At 40.9% G+C, this 27,932-nt stretch overlaps 2 protein-coding genes across 4 annotated transcripts in view; one reads left to right on the top strand and one right to left on the bottom strand.

The window, feature by feature from the left end:
- LOC130531158 (dedicator of cytokinesis protein 2-like) overlaps positions 1–27,932 on the bottom strand; it is a 61,674-nt gene that overhangs the window by 12,595 nt on the left and 21,147 nt on the right. The window contains exons 25-26 of the mRNA XM_057042977.1: positions 24,186–24,328; positions 22,063–22,158 (exon numbers count right to left, since the gene is read on the bottom strand). Of these exons, the coding sequence (XP_056898957.1) occupies positions 22,063–22,158; positions 24,186–24,328 (239 nt within the window). The remainder of the gene's footprint in view (positions 1–22,062; positions 22,159–24,185; positions 24,329–27,932) is intronic.
- LOC130531159 (protein INSYN2B) lies at positions 5,656–26,962 on the top strand. 3 transcript variants are annotated; one of them, XM_057042979.1, is made up of 6 exons: positions 5,656–6,037; positions 13,206–14,988; positions 16,633–16,707; positions 19,722–23,224; positions 25,686–25,765; positions 26,608–26,962. In XM_057042979.1, exons 2-4 carry the CDS (start codon positions 13,514–13,516, stop codon positions 19,903–19,905), a joined length of 1,734 nt encoding a protein of 577 aa, XP_056898959.1. In that variant the 5' UTR covers positions 5,656–6,037; positions 13,206–13,513; the 3' UTR covers positions 19,906–23,224; positions 25,686–25,765; positions 26,608–26,962. The 3 variants fall into 3 exon arrangements, with proteins under 3 accessions (XP_056898959.1, XP_056898960.1, XP_056898958.1); XM_057042980.1 differs by having other exon boundaries at positions 26,727–26,962; XM_057042978.1 differs by having other exon boundaries at positions 25,686–26,962.

A 27,932-nucleotide genomic window follows, 5' to 3' on the forward strand; every position in this document is an offset into this window, starting at 1 on the left:
AGAAGGCAGAGGATCATGACTCTCTTGAAAAAGTTTGATTGTTCAAGCTTAGTGGACAATAAACTGGAGTGGTCCACAAACACCGATGCTGTCTACAAGAAGGCCATGAGCAGACTCTACTTCCTCAGGAGACTCAGGTCCTTCAGTGTTTGCAGCAGGATGCTCCACATGTTCTACCAGTCTGTCATGGCTAGCACCATCTTCTTTGCTGCAGTGTGCTGGGGAGCAGGCATTAAAGCTAAGGATGCCAACAGACTTAACAAACTCATTAAAAAGGCAGGGTCTGTTGTTGGCTGTAGACTTGCAAATTTGGACGAGGTGGTGAGGGACAGGATGGTGTTGAAATTGCGGACAATCATGGAAAATCCCTCCCACCCCCTCCATAACACAGCGGACAAACTGAGAAGCAGCTTCAGCAACAGACTCCTGCAGCCTCACTGCTCTAAGGAACGGTACAGGAAGTCATTCCTGCCGTCCGCCATCAGACTATAATTCACCCAAACCTACTCAACAATAATTGTGTAATGTTTATGTTGTAATTTTATTTACATTTTATTCTATATTTATGTATATATGCTTATAATATGTATATATTATATTATGTATATACTGTATATGCTTATAATATATGCTGTATATATGCTTATAACGTTCTAATCTTATTTGTATTTATTTATTTTGTTTCTATACTTTGTAAATACAAAACCTAGTCTACAGTTATATTAATCCATGTTAGGCTGCTACTACAATTCAATTTCCCTACGGGGATGAATAAAGTACATCTTGAATCTTGAATCTTAGTGTATATGGCTGCTTTAAACATCAAAGGAAGCCCCCGTTTCATTTGCTAATTTTAGCCACGATTTACACCAAGATCTAAAAACAACCCGTATTCACACATGCTAGCACATGCAAAACTGGGGAGAACTAGAAAACAGGCCAGAAGTGATGTTACCTGAAAGTAATCTGCATGCATCTGCATGCCATTACTCCAAAGTTGTTTACACCAAGGCAATTATGAGGAAAGAATGAAACCAGGAGAAAGGGAGAATCACAATCTGCACTTTCTTAACCATCCTGTAATTCGCATTCTTGTCCTTTGTCAGTTGAGAGAATAGATGAATCATAAAATGTCAAATGTGACGGAACGCACACCCACAAAGAAGAACATGTCCAGTTAAAATGAACAACACAGGGAGGAGAAGCAAGAGGAGGTAATTTCACACTAGGGCCAAAATGCCCAAGAGGGAAATGCAAAAAAAAAAAGAAAGTTGTTTACAATAACAGACACATGCACATTTGCATGTGATGTCAGCATAATTTGAAGATAAATCATTCCAAACTGCAGCATCGAGCACTCCTGATTTCACCAACAGATGCAGCTGGCAGCAAAATAAATATTCTCCCTCTTTACCTGATAAAGACATGCTGCCAATTTTGTTAGTGCTGCTTTAAATGAGATATTAAGTCCCCTCCCCTGTGTAGCCTGGGTGAGGACGCACGCTCTCTCTCTCAGCAGTGAGGGGGAGAAAACAATGCATGTGCAAGCAATGTGCACGTGCTATAATTAAACTATATTTCAGATGTGTGAACAAAGGTATGGCAAAGAACAAAAGTACCGGTGATTTTATAGGGTTGAGAAAAGACAATGACAATGTAGGAGGGCAGAGAGGAGAAGGAGAAGAATGGCACATACATGCTGTGTAGCTCATATCAGTATTGTCTTGGTTTGTGCCTCGTAAGTGCTTTTCCCCCTCCCCAACAGCAGAGCGCACCTTCTGCTGTGCTCACAGTTTTTTTAAGTAATGTGGATGATGCACCTGTACGTCTGCCAGGGTCAAATGATCCTCCCATAGGGATGGAGGACAGGGGAAATCATGGGACAGCGATGAAAGATGATGAATGGCTTATTAAGGAGGAAAGAGTGACTCTTAATGTGATGGCAGCCTTATCGGGTCAAAGCAAGCAGGCGTGATTCTGCTGCCCTGCATATCAATAGGAATCCATCTGAGTCACGGATGGCGTCAGTCACGTTTCCAACTGGCTTTGTTGTACACAAGACTTTAAACATCAGTGTTTTCCAGGTGATGAAGAGTGTTTTTGGATCCTTCAGCTTTGCTGGAGTGCTGAGACACCAGAGACTGTCAGCACACTACACCTTTTTAATCTCTTTCTGTCTTTGCTCTTTACCCATCAGTGTGTGTTCCATCACACGTTCTCCACTTAAGAGTGCTGGGAAATGAAATCAGTAGGACACTTAAGTAGTAAGTAAGTGCGGGTAATAGTTCTGACAACACAGGATTAAGGATTGGAGTGTCAGTAAATGCCTGTTTGTTTAGGAATCCCTGCTGTCAACTCTTCCAGGAGGCGAGACTTGTCTGGAGAAACCCTGCTCATTCCCCTGACTGGCTAGGAAACTTAAGGTGATTAAACTAAATTACAGATGAGGTAATATATACTTTGCTGTGATGTGCAATGACACACTGATATTAATGCGCGGGTAAAAAGGGGTCAGTGTGAAGCAACGAGGCTGAGTCAGGGACAACCAAAATATACCTCAGACAGCCTTAGAAGGATGTTTCTATGTTATACCAGGATTTAAAAAATGTCTGTATGGACATAACAATGTAACCAAGATGCTTAATGCCTACAGACCTAGGACTGAATGACTCAAGTGTTTTAGTCAAATGTTTCTTCAGTTTGACTTGTTTGGTTGCACATTTGGAATCTGTTACATTCTACTACAATGAGTTACTTATGCAGCTCCAAGTCTCTCACTCCCAGTCTTCCCGTCTCATCCCTCGTTGCTTCTTTGGTGTAGGATGATGATCAGTATTAGAGGATTAAGGCCACACACCCACACACTCCCAAAACTACGTTAACTGGTTTCAATTTCATCCTGTTGACAGGGAGACCTTGGTTGTTTTGGCCTACTTTGGTGTAAGTGGCCTTCTCCGAGGATGTATGGCCTCAAGCTTTTTTAACCACAGAAAAAGCAAATCCTTTCTGATGCACCCCAGACCAATTGTCTTACATCTGAGTGTGTTTCTTGAGCGTGTTTCTTCTTCACAAAGATGTATGAGAATAAAAGACAAACCTCTCAGATGTACAGTGAGTCTGACAAACAGAGCTAAATAGAGCTTTGGCCTTGTTGAGTCAGAGGCAATAAAGAGACTAGTAAAACAGGACACAGATGCAGTCTGTGATTTTGTTGCTTCCTCCACCACCTTCCCCACAATACCCCTTCATTTGCCTTCCATTTATTCTTTTAATTTAGACTCATTAATAATGCATTACCAGGTGTACTTACAATGTGGCTTGATAATGCAATAATGTATATCTGGAAGTACACCTGCAGACCATCCAGTTTGCACTCATAAATGCTATAAAATGGGATTTTGATTCCCTCCACAGCTAGTTAAATCCATGAGATAGACGCGGGGTTCGGTGCTACAGTGGTGGGAGTGATCAATGTCATTCTGTGTCCCTGGCCAAAATAAGATGAGCAATGCATAAGAAAAGCATGGATTTTGCCATTTCTTCTTTTAGAACTCATTTACGATGAAGTTTAAAGTCATTCTGAAAAGTTAATTATCCCTACGAGATTCCCAATGGGCTAAACACTGAAGCACAATTGATGCAATTAATATAATTTACATATAATTCATTTTTAAATTAAGACAGAGCATTAAAGCATTAACTTTGACAGCCCTCATTTAAATACTCTAAACAGTCAACTGAACACGGGAAATATTTCAGGGACAGCAAAACTGCCACACATTATAGCATCCCATATATTGTAATGGGGCAATTTTAAAAGACAAAGAGTACAACAGCAACAACAACCCCCTTAAAAATTCAGCTCAAATTGATTATTAGAATTCTTTATTCAAATACTTCAATGTTGAGCATTCCAGTCACACTCCCAGCTGTGCCATTTACCGCGCCCTCTTCTCTGCACTTTCCTCCGGGTTTTCCCCACTTTTCCCATCTCTCATTTGGTTGCAGCACTCCTCACGATAACCTCCTCTTGACTGTAGCTATTCACTGTTTTTCAAAACATACCACAAGAATACATAGCCTCACCAGGTGCCCGCAGCACTCCTGGATGTAACTTGACAGAGATGTGCATTCATAGACACACACACACACACACACACACACACACACCGAATATCATGTATTGTCCTGACACCTGGGGATGAATTGAGAAATAGAGGCAGGATTAAAGCATTAGATGGATTGTGCAGAAGTGCAGCGCGTGATAAGATGGATGTTTCTCTGCAGCGCAAACACAGAACAGAAATGATCACGTGTTTCCATGGGTATTTCCATTTCTCTCTCTCTCTCCTCTCTCTCTCTCTCTCTCTCTCTCTCTCTTTGTGTGTGTGTGTGAATGTGTGTTTGCATGTGTTTGTGTGCGAATGCGTGTTTGTGTGTGTATGTGTTGAAAAATATCCTTGGGAACACAGATCAATGTGTCTGCAGGTACCCATTTTCTAATTGAGTACAAAGAGACACAATCAGCTGGTACAAATAGTGAAGAGTAGGCATACTGAGAAGCAGAGGTCAGAGCAAGGAACGGGGGAGAGGAGAAGAGAAGAGAAGAAAGGAGAAGAGAAGAGGCATGTTTTCCTTCCCACTCTCTGCTCCAGGATTAAATTACTGAAACCTTACTGCATCAGCAACAATTCCATGCTTTGTCATTCTTTAGCGTTCGCACATGCATTGCGTCTGTCTCCTTATGTAACGGGAACAGACACACATGCATCCTTTGCTAAATCAACTGAGGTCAATTGAAACACAAGGTGAGCCATCCACTTTTGCAATGACACCAAGATCACCACTTATTTTCAGTTGGGAGAGGGGCCAAGAAGGACACCTAGATGGACAATGCCCCAGGGGCCACTCAGCAGACGCACGCACACGTGCACTAACGCACTTTACTCCTCTAACATCCAGTTTCTGTTTTGTTCAAATGAAAACTCATACCCATTCTTGTAAAAGAAGTCAATGTGGGTTAAATAAATTCCATCTTTCCTGATGCATGACCAATGAGGAAATTAATTTGCTAATTTCCTGTCGTGCAGAAAAAAAGGGAGCACTTAATTACGCATAATTAGAACCTGATAGCACACAGCATTTAATCTCGTTTACTCTTCAATTCGTGTTATGCTTTTGTCTTACTTGCCTTCAGAAACACTGTCAGCAGCATGAATAGGAGCAGATGTTAAAAGAGGATAGGATGGATGGAGGTAGGAAGGTGGGGCAGTCGATCACACAGATGAAGACAAAACAAAAGCGATCGAGGCTAAAGTGAAGCAGAAAAGGACGGTGACCAAAAGAGTTCTCAAAGGAGCATTAGGAGGCTGGGTGAGAGACCACGGTCAAGGAAGGGGGACAAGCAATAAAAGAGCATGTACATGAGGAAAGGGGAAGATAAAAATAGTGATTGATAGACGCAAGTGTGTGTTTATGAGTTTTCAATGTGGGTTGTTTGTGTCCTGGCTCAACTCCCTGAAGCAGACACTTTAATGCTGCCAAAGTTTTACTGGGTCTACCACCATGCCAGGGTCGATGCGCAGAGAGAGCGATAGAGAGAGAGAAAGAGAGTCTCTGTGTGTGTGAGAGACAGAGAGAGACAGAGAGAGAGTCCATAAACCAGAGCATGGTGCTGGATTATCCCTGATCAAGGGACAGAAATACAGAAAGAGAATGAAAATGAGAGACGGTGGAGGAATTAATGACATAGTCACAGCAAAGCAAAAATAAAAATGTGAAAGTGAAGAGGTATGGGTATAATAAGGGAGAGGAGAGAGAGGGCAAGAGAGAGAGAGAGAAATAGAGAGAGAGGAGGGACGATCGCTGGGCTCTGCGAGCGTGCCAGCCAGCGGTAACAGAATGAGAAAGAGAGATTGATAGTGAGCGATACAGAGACTTTGTAAGAGCTACTGTGGACTGTAGGACTAACAGAGACATGACAAATATACTGACAACACAGGACATCAGAATCTTATGGATGAAGGAAGCACATAAGGTAAGTAATCAAAAAATTCAACAAACTACAGGGACATTGTGCATCAATAAATGCATAACTGCAGTGTTTGTTTTTTCTTATTTCATTCTGGTAAAACATACCTGATATGGAAGCTCTCCAACCCCCTCGTCCATTGCTAGTAATTTATTCCCCAAACCCATTTATAATGTACAACATTTCCTTGGAGTAATGTTGGTTGACTGAAGGACAGCAGAGAGCATTCTCTCCAGCAAATGCTGGAATTTTTTAGGTTAACTTCTGCAGCAAACACATCAACTTTAACAATTTTCATTTGCAACTGGTAAATGAACAGAAGTGTGCAGACTTTCATGGGAGGCTCATTTTGTGGTAACTGCTCTTGTGAGGTTTTGGTTTAAATTGGCAGTAAGTTTGACATTCAAAAACTATCGGGGCAGAGGGAGAAAGAAGGCAAAATATCAAGTTTTTGTATGCATGTGTGTGCCTGCGTGCCTGTGTGTGGTAGGTGAATAATCCTATCCATCTGTTAAATCTGGGTATATGCGTGTTAGCTGTGCTGCATCATGAAATATTAATTATGCCTGCTTTTACTGTTCTGAATGCTTCTGATGCCAGTGTGATTGTGTGAGTGTGAGTCTGGTTGTTATTAAAAGCCTGAACGACTAGTGTAGCTTTAATATGGGATTATTTTGCAATATCCCCACTCATACACTAATGCTCCCCCTGTGCATGTGTGCATTTGCTCATTGGGTCATCTGAGACAGGGAGGGAGATCTGCTTTAGACTGTGGTGTGCAGTATGTATTGCATTTGACAATAAATGAAGAACACATTTATATTCATCACATATTTAGTGACTTCTTAAAGAACTGAGTGTACATATATTCAAAATTTGGACAGACTCGTTACTTAAAAACTCTCTGTGATTCAAACATATAATAACAGAATTTCTGTTGAATAACTTCAATAATTACTCCCTTTAGATTTATTCATTTTACACTTAATTAATCTATCTCTCATGTTTTTGTCTCCTCTTGAATTTAAAAAAAACTGGATTGAATAAAACTCAAGTTCAGTTTGTAATACTTTGATCAAAACAATGTATAAAACAATACATATAATGAGCTCATTGCATTTAAAATACATGCTGAAAACCACTGCTGTGTAACAAGACAAAGGGGGATTATTGAGTAGAGCCACCACATCAACAGGTCATTAGAATATTGTGTAATAAATAATTTCATCAGAAAAAGTATTAAAATATTGTGCACACATAGGAGGCATCGTCACTAACAAGACCATCAGTGAAATTGTTGTGAAAATCACAGAAGAAGAAAGGAGAAGAAAGTCAGAAGGGCAAGAAGATGGATTACACAGATGGGGGAAGGGCAGCAGGAGCACAGGATGGAGAGATCAGAGGAGGAAGAGAGAGATTGAGGGTTAATGATAGCGAGATCGGCGAGGGTGCACGGACAGGATGAGTGATGTGCTGAAGAGCGATATGAGACAATAGAAAAGGATGACGGGTAGGGATTAGCATCAAAAGATGTGGTGGAAAGACAGTAATGACAGAAGGGTAGAATTAGTAAAAGCATTAAGACGCAATAATCCGTGTGTGTGGCCATGCAGCTGCAACTGCCCTTGTAAAACAGACACATTAGGAGCTCATATTAGGATCGATGGTTTGCAGATCTAAGCACGGGCACCCTGGGAATATAATGTTGTGCGAGTGGCTTTATTCTTCATGTTGCCAAGTTTCTATTTTCACGGACCTTGCTGTGTTGATCTGGGCAGGGCAACAATGGGTGTGCTGGCAAAGATTCACAGCCGCACTGTTATTCTGTTAAAACTTCGGAGGTGAACAAGCACTTCAGGCCAAAGCAGGTTGAGGCACAGCACAGGTGGTGCAGAGCTACTTGCCTATATAATAAACCAACCAATACAAAAGCCCACAAGATGGTTGGCCGATACCTTCTGCAATCCATTCAGCTTCCCACACAACCCTTTGCTTATCTGGCATTACAGATATTTTTCCAAAAGACGACCACTGTGGACACAATACAAGGTGTCTTTTCTGAGAGCCAGTGACCAGAATTGGGGATTTGTGATAGTGATGTCCTAAGACACAGCTCCATATGCTTTTTTATATCCTACTTGCCAAATTGTGTTTATTCAGTTGACAAAAGCCAACAAGATGCTGCTGCTGCAAAAAATTAACCATGCATGAATCCTTTATGACATTCTCTATGACAAACCTTCTATTCTATGTTTCATTTGGACAAAATTAGATGTTTGGGGGATTTAGATCTTTCTTCTTATGGAAGTCTGCCTGGAAGACGAGACAGAAAACCCTGAAGTTAACTTCATTTTAGAAAACTCTTGGCAGGTTAAAACGTGTTAATTTTCTCACATCTGGGGGTGTTAATGAATGTGACAATAACATGTCCATGCTGGTCGGCAACAGAGGTCGTGTGATGTAATTATAATACGTTTTTTAATATTATTTTGAATTTGTTTTTCCTTGTTCTCTGTCCTGCGTCACCGCACGCTCACTTCATGTTTGTCAGAGCTTGCTGCTGCACATAAAGAAACAGATAAAACCTTCAATATAAGTTGGGGGAAAATAAACTTAATTGCTAGATTTATTTTGTGGAAGGTTGTTAAAGTAATGGCTATAACAAATCGAAAGTAATACGTGTGATTTTTATTATTGTACACACTGTTGACTGTTTGACTTTAAGTCTGACACTCATCCTTATTCTTGAAGGTGAAAATCTCTTTAATGAGCCCTTTGAGCACAATTTGTGACATAAAAATAGTTTGCTCAGCCAATCCTGGTCTTTTAATCAAGTGTGGTAACTGCATTTTGGAAGCTGGATGTCTCAACGGAATTGACTGAAGGGTGAAGAAGAATATACCTGAAACAATTAAACCTGATTATGTCTTTTGACTTTCCATTCTTGGTTTGCTTTAATAAAACATGAGGTTATACAATACAAGCAGTGATATCCAATTTGACCAGGCACAGCTCTCCTCACAATAATTAAATGGCAAACACAATTATACTGTGGATGCCTTCTAATATCATCATATTATATAAATATATGAATAGAATATCATCATATTTTTCATCCTAATTTAGATACTCTGAAAATTCCCACTCAGTATCTTCTAGAGGCATCTGGTGGTAACAGCAGTAGCGGACACAGTGGTATTACTTGTATTGCTAATAATAAAAAGAAAAATAAGAAGTTAGACAGCACTTTACAGGGCAATCAAAGATAGTTTAAGCCAGGGAAAATTCACCAAAGTTTAAGGTATTAAAAAAGTAGAAAGAATAAGACAGGAAAATAGCAAATGTTGAACATAAAACATTTTTTTACAAGGCTTTTAAATGTGGGTGGATCAAGGTGGTAGCAAAGCTGAGAGCTCTGCTCACCAGGTTCAGTGGAACGTCAAGAAGGTGGGCCTCAGAAGATTGGAGGGTACAGGAGAGGATGTGAGGCTTTTACCAGCCATTAATAGAGCAGTGATCATATTTGATAGATCATATTTGTGTCAACATGTGTCGTGTCAACCTAACATTTATAGGGTCAACACTGCAGTTCTGAGCATACAGAACACAGATGCAAAAGTATATTTTAGTTACCAACACAAACAAAAAGTTTTTAAATTATTTCTCTGTGCCATGACATTTATTCAGGCGTGCAACAGTGAGGTCGCCCGTGACGAGCCGTTCAATTTAACATTCTGACAGACTGTCTGCAGATAACATCAATCTTTAACAATCATTGATCATTTTGCAACGAGTCAGAGTGGCATTCTTGATAATCTAAGAGCTGACAGCGTGACTAAGCAGACACCTGTGCTAATGCCATCCCTAATTCTGCAAACATCTCCCACGACGTTTTACAAAGACTGACTTTGTCTGTAATTTGTACTGATGCTATGATAAAATATTAAGTTTAGTGTGCTGGGATAATGTCATAAATTTTCCTTTCAACAATGCAATTAAATGGCCACATCAGAGGAACAAGGCTTTGTTGGAAATGTGCAAGTTTAAAAGGTATGTTTAATCTGAGAGAGAGCTGAGATAAAACATCACCTTATTAAAGTCTCCCAATTGAACAATGACTGAAAAGAGTGGTAGGTGAAGAAATTCAAGCGACTACAGTAACCTACAGTAGCTGCAGGGTGTGCAAGCTCTCCAGGGGGTGAGAGAAAGTGAATGAGAGAAGCAGCTGTGAGAGCAGCGTATCACCGAAACAGACACTTGCACGCATGCGCTGTCTGTCAATAGGCAGCTGAAAAATGAGTCTCACCTTGAAATGACAAAAGACTTGAATCACCAGAGCATTTAGTATCCGTTGCTTTCCAATGGATACTCATTCATTCACAAGAGCACGCACACACACACACACACACACACACACACACACACACACACACACACAAATACACACAGAGTCCTGCTGAGACACTGCATTGTAGAAAACCCCAAACCTACCAAATGACAAATTAAACTCATTGCATGTATAAACAGATTTCTTAAGAGAAGCTTGTGCCCTGACAAGAATTCCCATGTTGTGTTTAAAGAAAGTATATTTGGGTGTGTGTGAGTGTGTGTTGCCAGATGCTCTAACGCACTTACACTGAATATTGATTAGTAGCAAATGGTTGGTACAGCCTTTAATGTCATCAAACGTCTCTCTCCGGTGCTTCTCCTTTTGATTCTGGAGTAGATTCCAGGAGAAGCAAGCCTTTGCATTGTCCCCCTGGACACATACCTGTTGTCTCCTTTTAGTGCTATAACTTTAATGCACCTCCCCTGTTCCTTCCAGGAGTAAGCATCCACAATGACCAATCACTTTCCTGAGGCAAAAGAGGTGTGATGTGGGCAAGGAAGTGAGATTAATTATGCAGACAGAGGGCTGGGGGTGGGCAAGAACGAGAAACGCTGCAATTCAGACGGATAATTACAGAGATGGGAATGGGGCGGAGTTACAGCCAACCACTGGTAATGATGAAAGATGGGAAGAATAAAGTGCCAGAGAGATTAGGAGAATGGTGTATGGTGATGTAAATCGTGTAAACATGCATTGGAGGTAACAGGAAATTACAGGGCAATACAAATATTTGGAAATCAGGTGCCCTGAAATCAGCGTTAGTTGATTTGTTAGTTCCCCTCGGGGGAAAAAAAGCCCATTAACACATTCAAACAGCACAGCCCATACTCTCTCACAGACAGTCACACTCTTGATTTCCTCTGACTGGCACCAGCCATCATCTACAAGTTATTTTCCCAAATGATGAATCTCATCCATTGAATGGCTGCTGCATCCTCTGCAAACACACACACACACGCACACGCACGCACGCACACACACACAAACACAAACAGAAAATAAATATTTATCATAACGGAGTTTAAAAAAAAAGAATGTTTGAGATAGTTCAGGGTCAAAATGGAGGCGGTTACCATTCTAACTAATCATAAAGCGTCTAGTCTCAATTGGCCATGAGTTAGCTGCAAGGCTATGAAATGGTCTCAAGACAGTCATATAAATAGCAGCAATATGTCACTGAGCAGATGTGCTTTGATCAAGTCGAAGATTAAGACCCTACATTTCAGAAGCTCTGCTATCTCATACTGAAGATATTCAACACAATTTGCATGAGGAATTTTTGCCACAAGCACTATCTTGTCACTGACTAAGATAAGGCAAGATGGTGTGACTGCTGCTATTTCTTTCTTGATGTAAGAAACTTAAAAATTATTAATGTTACTTGATATTCTGGCCTCTTAAGTCCCTTTCAGCGTTATAAATTAGATGATTCATCTATCAAAACTAAAGCTAAAATAGAATTTATTTTATTTCCATTTAATTAAAATCAAGATGCTTTTGCTCAATTTAAGTGTTTTAAATGCCCTGATATTTCCTCACTTATTTGAGTACATTCTGATACACAACATCTTTGTAGTTTGTCAGCGCTTGTAAATGAAGCCTCTGTCAAGGTAAATTGTCTCAGCTGCTGTCTTTGTGGCACAGCCTCTCTCCTGCAGTGTTTGGTGATGGAAAACAGGCAACTGATGACATGCATTTGTCTTCATAATGTTGCACATATACAGTATCTGCATCCTCAAACAGGGCGATAAAGACTTTGGTGATGGTACAGCTTTGTCACTGACAGATGAGGAGCATGCCACCACATCCTGCAAAGAAGAAGCTCGTAATACTGTTGCTTTTCTCTTGCTCTGGCTTCATTCGTTGTAGGGAACAAAGAATCAAAATACCAAAGGGGATACAGGGTTTATTTTCTTGCTGGGCCCTCACACCCAAGATGTATGACCTCTCATATTTATATAAAAATTAAAGGTTGCAAAGAACTCACTGTTTTGCTAAACCTTTCATGTGTCACACAAGAAGCTTTTTGGATTCTAAATATTTGTGCAACATTCCAGGAACTTTTTCAACTATGCTCAGTCGCAATCATAAAAGAAGAGCATAGGCAGCATCTGAGCACACCGTGTCCAATCAAATGATCCACCGTCATATATGTTTATGGTATGTGCCTGTTTAAAAAAGAAAACCTATTATTTGCTCAACTCACTGGGCTTTTTCTGGAGTGTGCTCTGCCAGTATGAGCTACTGCAATGTCCCCATTTCCTCCTATGGAAAAATCAAATGCACTGTAAAATTATTCTGCCCCAATTCTATCAGATAATCAAAAGGGGTCAAAAAGTAGAACATTAATTTGCCCTTTTAACTATTTTTTCTTCTCCAAATTGCACTTTAATAATAAAATAATCAATATTCTATAGCACAGTCTCTTCTCCTTTAACAATTAACCTCAAACTTCATTTAATAAGACCTTAATTTGTAGGGTTGAGGTGAGTGTTCGTCCTTTGCATTCATGAATTAGAAAAATGTATTGTTCCACTTAAGATATGTTAGTTTAGCCTTCTGGGATAAACAGCTTGCTGACACAAATACTGGTCTATTAAAACATGTAGAATATGGTATTGATCTGGCCTGTATGTCTACCCAGATTTATTTGGAGTTTTACCTTCCTGATATAGTGTCCTCTCACCAGTTTTACCTTTTTATTCCCCCATTGTCCTTGCCCTCCATTCTTCTGTCATTTTTCTCATTCATTGCCTCTCTGGTTATCTCTTTCTCTCTCTCCAGATTGAAGCCAACATGCCCCGAGAATCCTTTCAACTCATCAACTGCAGGCCATTGGCTACAACCTGTCAAAGTCATAAAAATGATGTAGCCAAAACAGTAAAGGGATCATTAATGAGAGGACACTGAGAGTGTACTACAGTCTTATTGGATATTGAATTCCTTTCCTGATGAGCTCTGTGTGAACTCTCTGAACCACTGGAAACATTCCCACATTCTATTGGATATAATCCAACACAAGTTTGCAGATGCCGCCGTTGACCTCCATCGTGTTCAGCTCCTCGGGGGGCTGAGCAAATCTGCGCAGGATTATGGGAAGGAGGTTGACTGACCCAACCAATCCAGTGCCTGCGCTGGGGATTCCCCTGGCAGGGGGGAGATGGGGGCCACTGTGCAGTATCGGTGTGCAAACATCTCCCAGGCTGCGGACTCTCCCCTCCATCAAACGACAACACAGGCAACCAGGGCACACACAGCAGCTACCTGCTTTGGCAGCAGACAGAACACAGGCAGCAGAAACAGCTAAAGTTACCGGAAGTGAAAGCAACAATCTGCCAGTGACCAAAGAGACTTCTAACAACGAGATTAACAGCCTGACGCAGGACGACATGGGGTCTCAGGGATCAGGCAGTGAAGTGTACTGCCAGATAAAAACTATACGGACCCCAAAGGATCCCAAAGCTAAAAGGACACCTCGGTATACAAATGGCAGTGTGGTGGCTTCTGACATGGTGGGAGGGGTTTGCACTGACTCCACAGAAAATAAGGAGCAGACACACGAAAGGAGGAGGGTACAGTCTCTACGTCTAGAGGGCCGTCGCTCAGTATTAAAGACAGGGAGCGTTTGTACGACAGTGCATGCCACCCCACCACGGCCCTGTCGAGTGATGGCGACCTCGCCTCCGCGCCTTTGTGGGACATGTGGGAGGAGACGATCTCAGATTGCACCCTGCACTGGAGCGTGTCGCAGAAGGGCTGCCAATCAAATAACAGTGAGTCAGACTTTACCAAATCCTCCGCGGAAGCCTTCTGCTCTCAACCAGTCAAAGAAAGAGTCTAGTCTGGAAACTCAGGCTTGCATCAAAAGCACAGACTCTCCAAACACAGCAAAACCGACATCACTCAAGACTTCTCAAATACCGCAGCTCTCACACACCATACCCAAAACCCACAGCTCACATTTCGACCACACATCACACACCCAGACCAAAACAAAATATTTAAAGTCACAATCAAGGCCACATTCTGTTGAATTCACACATCTCAAGGATTCAGCTACACAAACAACGGACGCACCAGCAGAAGAGACAAAACGGACAGAGTTATGTGACGAACACAATGACAAAATACACCAAGGCGAACAAACACCAGTCCGCTCATCTAAACCTAAAGCTTCTTCCCTTTTAAATTTCATAGGCACCCCACCCCTCCCTGCAAAAAACTCTCCTAAACAAACACATTCGGACGTGGCAGAACAAACCAAAGTCACCCAGCAGACTACGAATTCTCCTCGGAAAACATCTTTGGTTCGAATCAAACTCAAGGACTATGCAAAAAAGAAGAGCAAATCATTAGACGAGCACACCCTGCCTTGTAAAACTCACATGAAAGCACAATGTAATGGCGCTCCAGGGGGACTGTTGAGCGGCCAGGCAGGAACCGCTCCACGTGGGCTTGAGACCCAGCTACAAAGTGTGGAGGAGAATCTAGTGTCCAATCAGGAGAAGATTAAGGTGCTTCTCAATGTCATTCAAGACCTGGAGAAGAGCAAGGCCCTCAGTGAAGGGTGAGTACAGGGGCACTAATGAGAGAGATAATGGGTAGGAGGGAAGATATGAAAGATGTAGAGGGAAGAGTAAAGCTGAAATTAAGAATAAACTGGAGACTTACAGATGTTAACTGCAGAGAGAGCTGCTATGTGTAGGATATTGTGTGATCAAGAGACAAGAAGACGACAAGGGAGTGCAAACTAGAGAGTATGGTTGACTTTCTAAAAAGTGACCGGCAGACTTTCAATAGATTTTAAATGTCAGACAGGTAGATAAAGGATTGCCATAGAGGAAAATGTGTGTGCTGTGTGTTTGATGCATTCGTGTATGGATATTTGACACCTGCCGAACTTCTAAGTGTTTCTTCCACTGTTTTTTCACACCTTCAAAGGTTGTGCTGCACACTACGACAGCATCCCCCAGAGCCGTCCCACTGCCTGCTAATCAGTACTGCCTGCTTTTCTTTCCCATCCTGCAAGCCCTTTTATTCACAAATCCCTCATCTCCTGCTCCAAGTACGGTGCTGCTACTTCGCTTCACGCACTCTTTGTGCAAATTTTCTTCCTGGACCTACTTCCTTTCAGTTAAGGTCCTCCACTTTTTCGTCAGCTATTTAACCCAGAGGAAGCTGTTCTTCTCTGCCCCCACATATAATCTCCAGCACAAAAGTTGAGTGAATGTTCATCTTTCAGTTCAAATCGGTAATAATTACATTGATTCCAGTCTCTACCTAAGCCGAGGGGCCATGGACACAAAAGCCTGCTCACCTATAGTCTGAAGTCTAAACTTTGGAACAACCAGATGTGTGCCACCTGAAGATCTTGAAAATGGAGGCTTGACCCACGTATGCTTTAGTAGTGATCAGTAAAATTCTAAAATCTCATTCAAAATGAACAAGCAGATGAAGAAATAACTGGTGGAAAATAATAAGCAATGTAAAATGAAAGAACTAGAGAGTAAGAGGGACTACACATGCAGAAATGAAAGTATTCTGAGTGGCTACAGTAATAAAAGTATCAGCTGGGCTGAGAGATTGTTGCTGTGCTCAGCTCCTCTCCTGAGACAAATACTTGTCTTCCCCTGTAGTTTGTGTTGTCTTTTGAAGAGGCTGGGGGTGGGGAGAAGCATTGTATCTCTTGAAATTAAAATGTATTTCTGCACTATGGAGGAAAGCCAAGCCTTCCTTGCAGACTAAGCACTTTAATCACTTGCCAGTCAGCACTACAGCTTTTCCTTTGCAACACACTTTTGACTCTTGATCAACCAAAATAACACACTTTCTCTCATGTTCCTTTGAAATGTACACCAACTTCTAGCCAACCTATATGATTGATTCTCCAGCCTCACCAGGACTAAACAGATGGTTTTCTGTGCCTCCTGCTGGTCGATAACATGCAGTAATGATCGCAATCTTATTCTTTGACCTTTGACAATCCCTGGAGCAAACATCTTACACTTCTGTGCTGAGTACAAGAGCAAGCAATGAAAAAACAGCTATGTTTTCAATTTTGTAGTTGTCTTTTATGCCTTTGTTGACACCTAACTGTGATGTATCCCCACTTTTTCAATAGCAGCTTATTAATGGCATATATGTGGGTTTTATCAGCATTGTTAATTTATCAGTGAAGCGTGTGTGAATGTTTAATGTGTTGTTCCTGCAGCCGCAGCTCATACAGAACCGGTCAGGACATAAACAACTGCCCCACCTGCCAAAAGACTGCCTGCATCATCTACAGGTAATCTGATTTCCATAATGAGCTTACTTTACATAACTCACTGGAGACAACTCATTCTTGCCAGGAGAACTCTCAATGATCTTGTCCCATGTTCAGCTGCCCTTCTGTTATCACCCTGAAAATGCATCTCTCTCTTCTTGTTTCTATACATTCAATCAGCCTTTCTTCCTGTTGTCTCTGCACATTTCCACAGCTCAAACAAATAGACAATAAAAAGACCACAAGTAATCCACCTCATCAATATTGAAATGAACACATGCTAGGAGGAAGACAATCTCCAAGAATATTTATTTGCATGTGTGTGTTCTGTGCAAACACAAATGAATTCGAAATGCAAACAATGCATCTTTGCTGCTTCGGTTGTCCCTTGTGTATGCGACCTAAATAAATAACTGCATTCTTTGATCTGAAACTCACCAAGCTGACTCCTCCTAATCTGACACCACATACTGTAGTTTAATCCTTCCACCGCCTGCACCCCACCCTTCTTAGTTTCCTCTTTTCATGGTGTAAATAATAACATCTCTCATGCCATGCATGTTCAATCCCACTTTCATCTCCAACTTCAATCAATGTGGTTTCTTCTCATCCTTGCCACAAGCTATGACGATCACCTGTTCACCACTCCATGCAGATCTCCAAAATCATCATGCTCTGCTCAAGCAAGAGGGACGTGGAATTGGGCTTATGCATGTATGCCACTGCAACATGGAAAAGCACAGGAAGATGATATCAGAAGAGGAATATTTATTCATAAAAAGAATAATATAGCCTTTAAAACTCCTTTACTATCATCAGGAACTCCTCGTCTGTGTAGATCAGATAAAATCTGTTGGCCCGTGGCTATTTTTACTTGTTTACAATCACATAAACTTTCCTGTTGGGCTACAAAGGATAAAGACGCGTTTTACATTTTTTCTCCCCCACTGTTCCCAATTTTCAACAACACAACCTGCTCACAGCACCAGCACACATGCCACCCTCCAGCATTGCAACTTTCATTTCTGCTGTTGTTTTCTTCGTGCAGCTCTGCGCCTCCTCATCCTCCTCCTCCTTCCACACACTTCTGCCTTATTGCAGCTCTTAATTCTTTTAGCTCGGTTACTTGTGCTGAAGCCCACGGGGGAACACAAACATGTAATATTTTACCCATTTGTGCACATGTCCTTACAGATCTACCTTCATATTTAATGTAATAGTATCACTACATAATAGTACTTTACATTTGCAATGTTTACAGCTATTTGCCTTTTTGTGCTGATTACTAATTTAACAATTATGTAATTTATTATTTAGGATAGATATATATATATAGGATTATTTGTAGTTAAGCTATTAATCCAATTTCCAGAAGCATAGATTGCATAATGATTTATTCAAGCAGCTAAATGCAGTTGCTTAGATAGTTGCTTTTCCTGCATTGTTTTTTGTTTCCAAAAACTACATTTAATACTCCATTTAAAGAAATATTCTAATCAATAGTATCAGAAATAGAACATGTTTACCCATTTTAGTTTTAAATTCTACAGTGTCGTACTTTAGACTTTAAACATTACGTTGTTGAATTTCTTGATTGAAATGATTTTCAGTCCCAAACTGGTGCCTACAGGGTGTTAAATGAGAGGACCCGTTGCAGTTAACAGATCCACAGGCTTTTCACTTCAAAACCATGTCTTCTCATTCACACACCTTTACATCTAATATTTAAAGATCCAAATACATTTGAGAACTGATGCTGGATTGTGCATTCACTCATTCGCCCAAGCCTTTGTCACAATACCTAAATAGTTAGAGATTAAAAATCATTAATTCATTTGAAGACGCCGAAATGAATATCAAACTCTGAGTTTGTTCAGATAGTATACCCCCCTCCACACACACACACACACACAACAGAGAGCCAATTCCACTATAGAATAAATGGTAGCGTGTGGGCAGCATAGACATAGGTGAGTTCTATATTGGTAAATGTATTGTTAAAAAAGAGTGAGATTATAATTTAAATGGACAGGTGCACTTCTGTGTATGTTTGAGGAAGAGACAGACAGACGGACCCACAGACAGAGACGAGAAATATCGGTGTATGTACAGTCACGGTACATCTTGTTTATCATTTATTGATGAACAAAGCTTTTACTTTCTCATTCTTTTGCTTCTTTCCTCATTTCTCTCCTGTGCTACTCCTGTGGCAGCTGAGACCTTCCTGCCCTCCTCTCTCACCGCCTCTGGTGGCTCTCATTCTTTCTTTCTTTACTTGCTGCCTCTCTTCTCGTTTCCCTCCTTGCAGTGAACTTGCTGCACTGTTTCATTAAAGCTTTGTGTTTTCTTTCATTTTTTGTACCCCTAAATTTCCCAGAGGACACTTGTTTTCTCCGCCTATAACTCCCTGCTGCATATTTACCGTCGCTCAACTGGGAAACCTGCACAGATTAGATGTCAAGGGACTGCGTTAGCATGGACGCTTCAGGGTGTACATGCTTGCACGTGTGTTCCTCCTTTTGTCTCTATCTCTCTCACACACACGCACACACGCACACACGCACACACACGCACACACACACACACACACACACAGTTAGAACAAAAGGAAATCTATGAAACTATGAAAAGCCAATAAGGGTGTAATGTGAGGCTTGGAAAGAAGAAAAAAAGTTGAAGCAACTTTATCTCCAGTTTGGGCTCCTTTTCATTTCCACCTCCAATTACTCTTAGCTCAGCAGCCAAAAATCCATTAATGCATAAAACACAGAAGAACAGTATAGATTTCAGATGAGCTCTGAGATGAACCCACTGCAAATGTATGAAATCTAGAAGAACATATTTCTATTAAAGTGATACTTTTAGAGGAAAATGGAGAGCTGTCTCTATAGGATAGCTCGCAGTTCACAATTTTATATCTCTTCACACCTTTTACTAAACCTCATAGGCACCATGTGAGCTACATAAATACATTTGACTTGGTTTAACACCATCCCAACTGCTAAATATGGCTCTCTTTTCTTTATGTTTTGTAGCGTAGAGCATGATTTCCGACAGCAGGAAGGACGATTGCAAGGTGTTATTGAGGCTCTGGAGGGGGAGTATGATGTGCCTGCTCCAACTCTTACCAAGCCCACGCCAACTCCACCGTCCTCTTACCGCCCCAGCACCAAAGGCCGTGTGAAGAAACTACGCAAAAAATGCTTCTGGTGGCTGTAACCTTTCCGACTGGAAGACATGCAGTGGTCAGTAAGAGATCAGCAGAGGCCAAAGCTTCGGAGTAACCTGGTTTTTCTGGGTCGGTGGGTGCATTTTCCAAGATGTATCCCTGTAATTGGCAGGTTGTCCAGGGAAAGTCATCCTTGCCTCTACTATGAAAAGAAACGGCAGGATGAGGACATGACAAAGACACCTGAGCCAGCTTGATTCACCTGAGATGTTAGATCCCCAAGACAAGCTTTTCTTGTTCCAAACCAGACTTCGGTTTATAATTTGTGATTATTCTCACTTGGGAACACCCATTTTCCCATATTGCCTTTAGAGCAGAAAATATGGCCACTTGGCTGAGTGACTGTCTAGACACCTGGATAGGTGCATTTATGAGACTGCATCATGGAAAAATACAGCAATAAGCAAGGGACTCTGAAAATCAAAAGTTCTTGACGGTTGAACTTTTGGATTCAGATGGTTTGGACAGCCATTTTTTGAATGTAACAACTGAACGACTGAAAGGATGACAGCAAACCACGAGCTAATGAGACCTCTGCAACTGAAGGCTCATGTGATGGATATCAGGGCTTGTGTGAGCGTGGTAGAGATTTTATTAAGAACACATTAAGAGACAGCAGCTCATCAATGGCTGACAGGTGGTGTCAGATAATTAAATATTCTGTCAACGCTGACTGACAGAGATTGATTCTCTCCTTTTACAATCTAAAATGGAAGTGTTTTGATTTGAGCACAGCCTTTATTCAAGGATTCTCTCTCTCTGTGTATCTCTCTCTCTCTGTCTCTCAAACACACACACATACATATATTTGTGGTTATAAGTGTATAGTTAATGGTCTGAATTATAATTCATTGCACAGAAACCTCCTCTGTTGTCTTGCAACAAAGCATCACTTTTCATATTAAAGTGACATTATGTAACTTTTAAACCTTAAATCAGCATAATGAAAATAACAGAAACGATATACCAGTTAATTACAGGAGAGTGTTGCCTCTCCCACAACCATGGCTCAGTAAATCACTGCCCTTGCCTTGTAGTTTTCAGTTTGTGCAATTTGCAGTATAAAGCAAAATCTATTACAAACTGTAAGGCTTTACAGCACTTGGCTTAAAAGTTGCTAATGCTGTTAAAGTCAGAAAGTCAGAACAGCAGTTAAGAGATGAAGGAGGGTGTTGGAGGAAACTAAGAAAAGAAAAGGTCAATCAAGTGTCAAATGACAAGTAGTTCAGAAGTTGTGTTCAACTGCAAATATCTGTCGTGCCGCTGGTCACATCACTCATTCAATCCATGTTGACAGACATTCATGTGGTAGCATGATATAGCAGCAAATGGTTGAATCTTTTTATCTCAAAGAAATACTTGATGTAATATTGTTGTCATGTTACTTGAACCAGGTAACGATAGCTTGGCAGCAACATTAGGTTAGTCTGAACCATCCATAGCTGTGCTCCCAATTCAACACCTTCCAATGGCAGCAGAGTCATTTTGTGTAAAATTTCAGCATTGGATTGTACTTGATATTATTCTTTGGTCTCTCACAGCTGATTTGAATCATTTGAGAGTAAACAATGTTGTCTTTCAGTGAAAAATACATAAAGGGTACCAGCTCAGTGTGCATGTACAGCAGTGGTGTTGAACAAAACATCTTAGTCAATGTTGCTTTAAACAGACACAATCAAAACTTGTCCAAACTGCTTTTAAACAGAACCTCACTGGTTCATTAAGCTGCCACAGGCAATAAAAAAACATTGAAGTAAAATCTAAAGAAGCAAACTTGAAGGCACCTTAACCTGGGTCAACCTTTAAAATTGGCAAATGTAAACTCTTGACACAACCAGCAGAAAATTAGAATCCGAATCTGGCTGAAGGGTTCTTAAACGCCAGGAGTACGACACAACTTAACAATATCATTTTCAAAGCTTCCACAATGTCCCTGTCTTCCTTATCTTCACCCTCTATGTAAAATAAAAAAGTGCGTATTTTGAAAAAAGTGTGCTGTTCCTGTAAATTTGTGATTTATAGTGAAATAACCTGAGCTACTGTAGGTGTTGGTGTTGCTTGTCATTCACTTGAAACGGGAGACAAAGTGAGTAAAGAAAAGTTAAACATTGTTGAACTCGCTCACAGTAATGTTGGCATGTACTCACGATTAAGGCGTGCTCGCGACCCATTGTGATGACCGTCCTGTTGATGACCCTCAGCAAAGACACCACGATATCCTGAACGTGTTGAAAGGTTTCCCCCTGAGAGAAACAAATCACAGTCTAATGGGTTCAACCTTGAGACAGAGTGAATGTTGGGACTCATTTAAATCACAAATAGCTGAACAATAATATCGGTTGTCTGAAAACACACCATAAGATACCAGCAGGATGAACACCAAGTATAAACAGAAGCCAAACGTTTGCTTTAAGTCAATATGAAAGGGTCACCCTGCTTTATTTCCTTTCATTTGTTGTTCAAACTAATGTTGAATATTGGGACGGCACATTATATATGATAGAGTTTTTGTGCATGCGGTGTGTGCGTGCAGACCTATTTTGTTATTCCTATCTTCCCCTTTCTTTATAGCCAGTGTTCTGTTTACTTACCTCCATCTGGCCAAGGGACAGCAAAGGGGACCAGCTGCTAGCAGTCTGTCTGTGTTTGTGCTGGGACCTGTCCCAAGCCAAGTTACTGATTCTTTAATTACATGACATCTGCACTGACGAATGTTAGCATATTGTTCGTGTTGCAACAGAGCTAAAATTAAAAATATAGATAGTAGTGCAGAGAAGCAAGCCATGAAACAGCCATGAATGCTGGATTTATATTGTTTGGCAGTGAAGTTTACAGAGGTGACACAGCAATGAAAACAGTTCTGCAATTCATAGGAAATAAAGTCTAACTGATGACAAATGCATATATGCAAAGACAAACTGACCTTAACGTGAAGGTAAAAATAAGCATCTTGAGAGTCATTGCTCATTCAGCAAATACACACGTGCACATGCACACATACACACACACACACACACAATCATGCAGTGTGCTGTCAGTTTAAATTGAAGCAGATATACCTGGCCAGTATCTCAAATTTTTGCATGTGTTTTTTTGTGCGTGCACATTGGCTTGCCCGGTTTTCAAACTGACTCAGCCATGAGAGAGAAAGTAGTTCCATTTACATTTCATTTAAATTTTAGTCACACAAATACACAATATGCACACATTCTGGGCAGCAGCTGCTCCAAAGGAGACAAACTCTGTCCTACTGTAGATATTCTGGTCTCCTGGAAGCAGATTCTGAGACATTCATCTCAAAGCAGAAAGGTGAGGCTCTCTCTCTCTCTCTCTCTCTCTCTCTCTCACTCCTCTCACTGTCTGCAAACTAGCATGTCTCTTTTTTTTCCAACTGCCAAGCTCATTTAAAAAGGGAAAACAGAAAACATTGTTTGCGGGGTAGAGGAAAGAGAAACAAACTCTGGCAGGACTCTCTTTAGGCCATGCAGTGCACACACAGTTGCTGCACATGCCTAAAAGTTTCACAAAGTTTTATAAATTCAAGACAAATTCTCCCGCAGTCTTGAGCATCTGTCTAGTGTGCCATTGTATTCCTCCGCCTCTTGCTCTTGGGTTGGAAACAGCTGTAGTGTGACAGCTTAATCGCCACACAGCGAAGAGCAGAGAGCAGGGTGAAAATAAAAGGAGTTCAAAGAGGTAAGAACGTCTTCCAGCACTTGTGATTCCTCTTTGTCTTTGTCATTCCACTCTCCTCTTTTTGCTTTTAATCCCTCTATCTTTATCTATATTTTCCTCCTTAAATTCTCACCTGTTTCTCTGCAGTGCTCCTCCGCTAGCACCACTCCATCAAATCAAACTCCATTCATTACTTTTCCAATTTCTCATCTTTTGGCTCACGCCCCATTAGTCTTATCCACACAAATAGAGCTGCAATAAGCCATACCTTCTCTTCAAAGGCTCAGCAGGCTGTCAACAACTTGCAGGAGCAATTAAGCCTCTCTGCTGGATATTGGGGATATATTTGTGCTGTGTATGCATATTAAACATGCCTAGTTAAAGCGACAACTGGTTTTGCTCTAACTGGCAAACATGCAGCAGCACATATTAAACCCTCGTCATTAGTAGCTAATTGGTTATGGGTGGCTTCATTGCCAGACCTTGATGTTGTGAGTCTATTTCAACTTTTGTAACAACTACCGTATATGCACTCCTTTTTAGTGCATGTTTAACAGAGAAGAGTCTAATTTATTAAAACAAAATGCCCTCTCACCACACTGTCCATGCTGAGGACCTCCAGGATGTTGTTGAGCAGCTCCAGACTGTTTCTCCTGTCATCATGTGGCCCGTCGGCCATACTGACCAGTGCTCCACTCAACTCCCTCAGCATCATGGGTAACAATACATCACGGCACTCTGAGAAAACAAAATGCTGCATTAGGAATACGTCGCCATTTAAACCATGTCAGGGCCCTTATATCAGCTGGTGGAGACAGCTTTGCCCACAGAGCTCTGACTGATACTCCCATCATTAAGAAAGAAAAAAAGAAAAAAAACAACCTAAAGACCTGACTGCACGGCAACAAGACATCAATCCAGTGTCAGCTAACATGTCCACCGAACTGAGCCTCACAGTCAATGCATTAATCACCAGGGCAAACAGCTTCTTTTGACCTTCTTTCAATAAATCTTTTCAAATTTTAATTAAAGTGTTGATTTGGTCACATGCATAATGCATTATCAGTCATTGCCCTACTTTAACGTAAAGATCACTTTAGTTAAGCCTTACTGATCGAAAGATTAAATCACTTTTGTGCTTGGAGGCTCACTTACCTGAAGAGAAAAAGTATCAATTTCACCTTCTCCAGTTTAAACCCCTCGACAACACAATATAGCAGTGAATCCTCCCAGTTGGCGTCTTTTTAAGAGGTTGGTTATTTTAATGCTACCAGATTTGTATTTGACTTGAAACCCCACTAAACCTGTTTAATCCATCAGGGCAAAAACTCATCATATTTTGTCCTTTTGCACAGAAAAAACAATGTGTTTCAAAGCAGTACTGCGCGAAAGAGATTAGGAATTAATCCACCTGCTTTCTGGGAACTCAGTTTACCATGAAACCTTCCAGAGAACACTATTCCCTGCTGATGACCCGAAAGACCAGCTGTTTGTTTTTATTGATCTGACAGACAATGTTTGGGGGTGTAAAGGCTATAACTTTGAAATGCTACGTGTCATGAACACACATTCTACATATCATGGATGCGTATCCAGATGAACGCTGCTGCTCTGTACATACAGAATACTATTAATACTAAACCACGTTCAACAATGTTTTCATACTGAGAACATTTTATTATACACAAAACCTTACAGTCTGGTGGGCCTCCATAAACACAGGTGGGAGAGAGATGACTGTTTTGATGTATTCTGAATGATTCCACCTGGTTGAAATTTAAACAAAAAAGCCTCCTTTATTCACAGTTTGATTTTTTGCTTGACAGAAACATTTTTATTTCAGACAGCACCCGATTCTCTTTCTGACTCCTTAAAAATCAGGAAGCTTCAAAGGGAAAAAAACTTGCTCGCTCACGCTCAGCTCCAGACTAATGCAGAGCAGTGCAGGAATTATCTGTTTTGATTTTATGGAGATTTCTCCTTAAACGCCTGAATATGAGAATCAAACACGGTGAAGCACCAGATGTGCCGGTAATACTCTTCCACACTACATGCCTTTAGTCGCTGGTGCAGAACACTGCCTTTATCTTTGCAGGTAATTCTCAGCGCTGTGCCTACACCCGGAATGTGGGGCGTCTTCTTTGAACGGAACCATGGGGTAGCTCCCAGGATTAGGTAATTCTTGAAAAAGCTATTTCAATTGCTGTTTCAGCTCTGGTATTCAGAAGCTAACCACACTCTGCGAAGAAATATGCATTTTACATGCACACGTCCCTGCACTATTTTCTAAGCAAGAAGTATTTCTCAAAGAGAAAAGACGCGCTCTGAATGTGGATAACCTCGAAGGTTCAATCCAATGAATAAAGGCCTCCAACTTCAGTTGTATAACAGTGTGTCAATGAAGACTTTTGAGTTTATTACTATTATTATTATTATTATTATTATTATTATTATTATTATTATTATTATATTATTATTATTATTATTATTATTGGGGCAGTGGTAGCTCAGTCTATTAAGAAGCAGAGGCCCCAAAGTAAGCAAAACAGGGAAGGTGTTCTTGTAGGGGAAGATGCCAGAACACCTTCAGAGCAATGTCACGGTACCCTTGAGCAAGGTACCAAATGATGAGCTGGAAACTCATCCAGGGGTGTACCCTACCTTTGCCCATATGCAGCTGGGGATAGGCTCCAGCACCCTTCCAGAGACCCCAAAAGGGACAAAGGGGTCAAGAAAAGGAAAGATATATATTGTTGTTATTGTTATTATGTGTAGAGCCACTGAAGATTGAAATGGGCTCTGCATCTTAAGTATAACAACCTTCTTGTTTATGACTGAAGGTGGCAAATTAGATACAGTATTAAATCAAATATAAGCTTATCTGTGCTGAAGAGTCAGAATCATTGCCAAAAGCTTGATTCATGACACTATGATGATTATTCCTATTCTGTTATGTCAGCAATTTTAATTCAAATGTCATTGTTTTAATTTATTATAATACAATCATGTCATCCTAGATAACGTGTTCACACAACACAAATGCAAGTGCTGTGCCCGGAAGCTGTGTTGAAATCTGGAATCCTTTCCTGAAACCTCAGCAGTGTCCCTAATCCCTTGTCTCCTGAACCACTTGCAGAGACTTGGTGAAGTCTCCCGGCAGCTGCTTGGAAACAGACTACACTGAGTGAAAAGCTCAACTGGAGGCAAGGATGAGAGGAGTGGTGCCAGGAGAGATCAGGAAGTTGAAAAAACCAACAGAAACGTTTAGAAAATGTTACAATCAGGGGTCAAATGTTACATTCATCTGAAAGTGCAAAGCTCAATGCCTCATTCCTTATTAAAACAGTGTCTATGTGCCTTTTGCAAACAGCATTATTGTGTGGTTTATTTCACAGTATTTCTTGGAAGGTCAAGACCATTTGTTCATTCATTTGTGTGTCCCCACATAGGTACTAGCCAACCTGATAGCTAGCAATGCTACTGGTGTAATCACCCCCCTGGCTTTGCTTTGGATGAAGGGCCCTGATGCCTGGATGATTTGCAGTTTTTGCCTGGGATTTTGCCTGCAGTGCAATAAAGGACGCTGTAAATCAATGTAGCAGTGCTGCAGAAGACCACTTCACCAAGGGGTTTTGACAGACAAATGGAAATTGAGGTATTGGGATGTATTTTTAGTTTTTCTCATCTTCACTGCGATCCCATACAGACAACAAACATTAGCAGGCACACCAACATAGCCTAAAGCAGAGTGATTTTACAGGCTATTTCCATTTAATTATTAACATCAACTGGCACGAATGCATCCAACTGTGGTTTTGGTGCCTCACTGGTCTTTTGTTTATTTTACAGCTGAAAATGTTCTTTTCCTTAATGAGGTTTTGTTTTGTTTGAATTCAGAAGGTTAAAGCAGCAGATAGCCGCCCCACACGAGACTGCTCTGATAGCCCAGCGTGACAGCTCCAACTTTCTCTCTATCGTTTTATTATTTCACAACAAAATGCATTAAACTACAGGACACCAGGATTGAACGAGATCTCACAGGAGCCGTGCGATTCGCACGGTGTGAACCAGTGATGTCCCATTAGTATCCATCTTTCCATCCTAACCTTTTCTTGACTTGTCACGCCGGGCTTTTAGGAAGGTAGAAAATATTATAATGGGGAATTTTGTGGGTGCAAACTGAACTAGAAGGGTGTGCTCTTCCCCTGGGTGATGAATCATATGTATCACTCAGCAGGTTTGTGTGGCTAGCTCTCGCCTATTTATTCCTACATCATTTTCCACTTTCTTATCCCTCTCACATTTCTTTTGTGAGCCCAGTAATTTATTCATTAGCCATCAT

Source organism: Takifugu flavidus, chromosome 9 (assembly GCF_003711565.1).
Source record: "Takifugu flavidus isolate HTHZ2018 chromosome 9, ASM371156v2, whole genome shotgun sequence".
NCBI lineage: Eukaryota > Metazoa > Chordata > Actinopteri > Tetraodontiformes > Tetraodontidae > Takifugu > Takifugu flavidus.

What these genes read in the sequence shown, in the direction of transcription:
- LOC130531159 (XM_057042978.1), top strand. Translation starts at nt 13,514, where the DNA reads ATGGGAAGGAGGTTGACTGACCCAACCAATCCAGTGCCTGCGCTGGGG. An exon ending in AGCAAGGCCCTCAGTGAAGG is followed by an intron (nt 14,989 to 16,632) that starts GTGAGTACAGGG and finishes TTGTTCCTGCAG; the next exon opens with CCGCAGCTCATACAGAACCG. An exon ending in ACTGCCTGCATCATCTACAG is followed by an intron (nt 16,708 to 19,721) that starts GTAATCTGATTT and finishes TATGTTTTGTAG; the next exon opens with CGTAGAGCATGATTTCCGAC.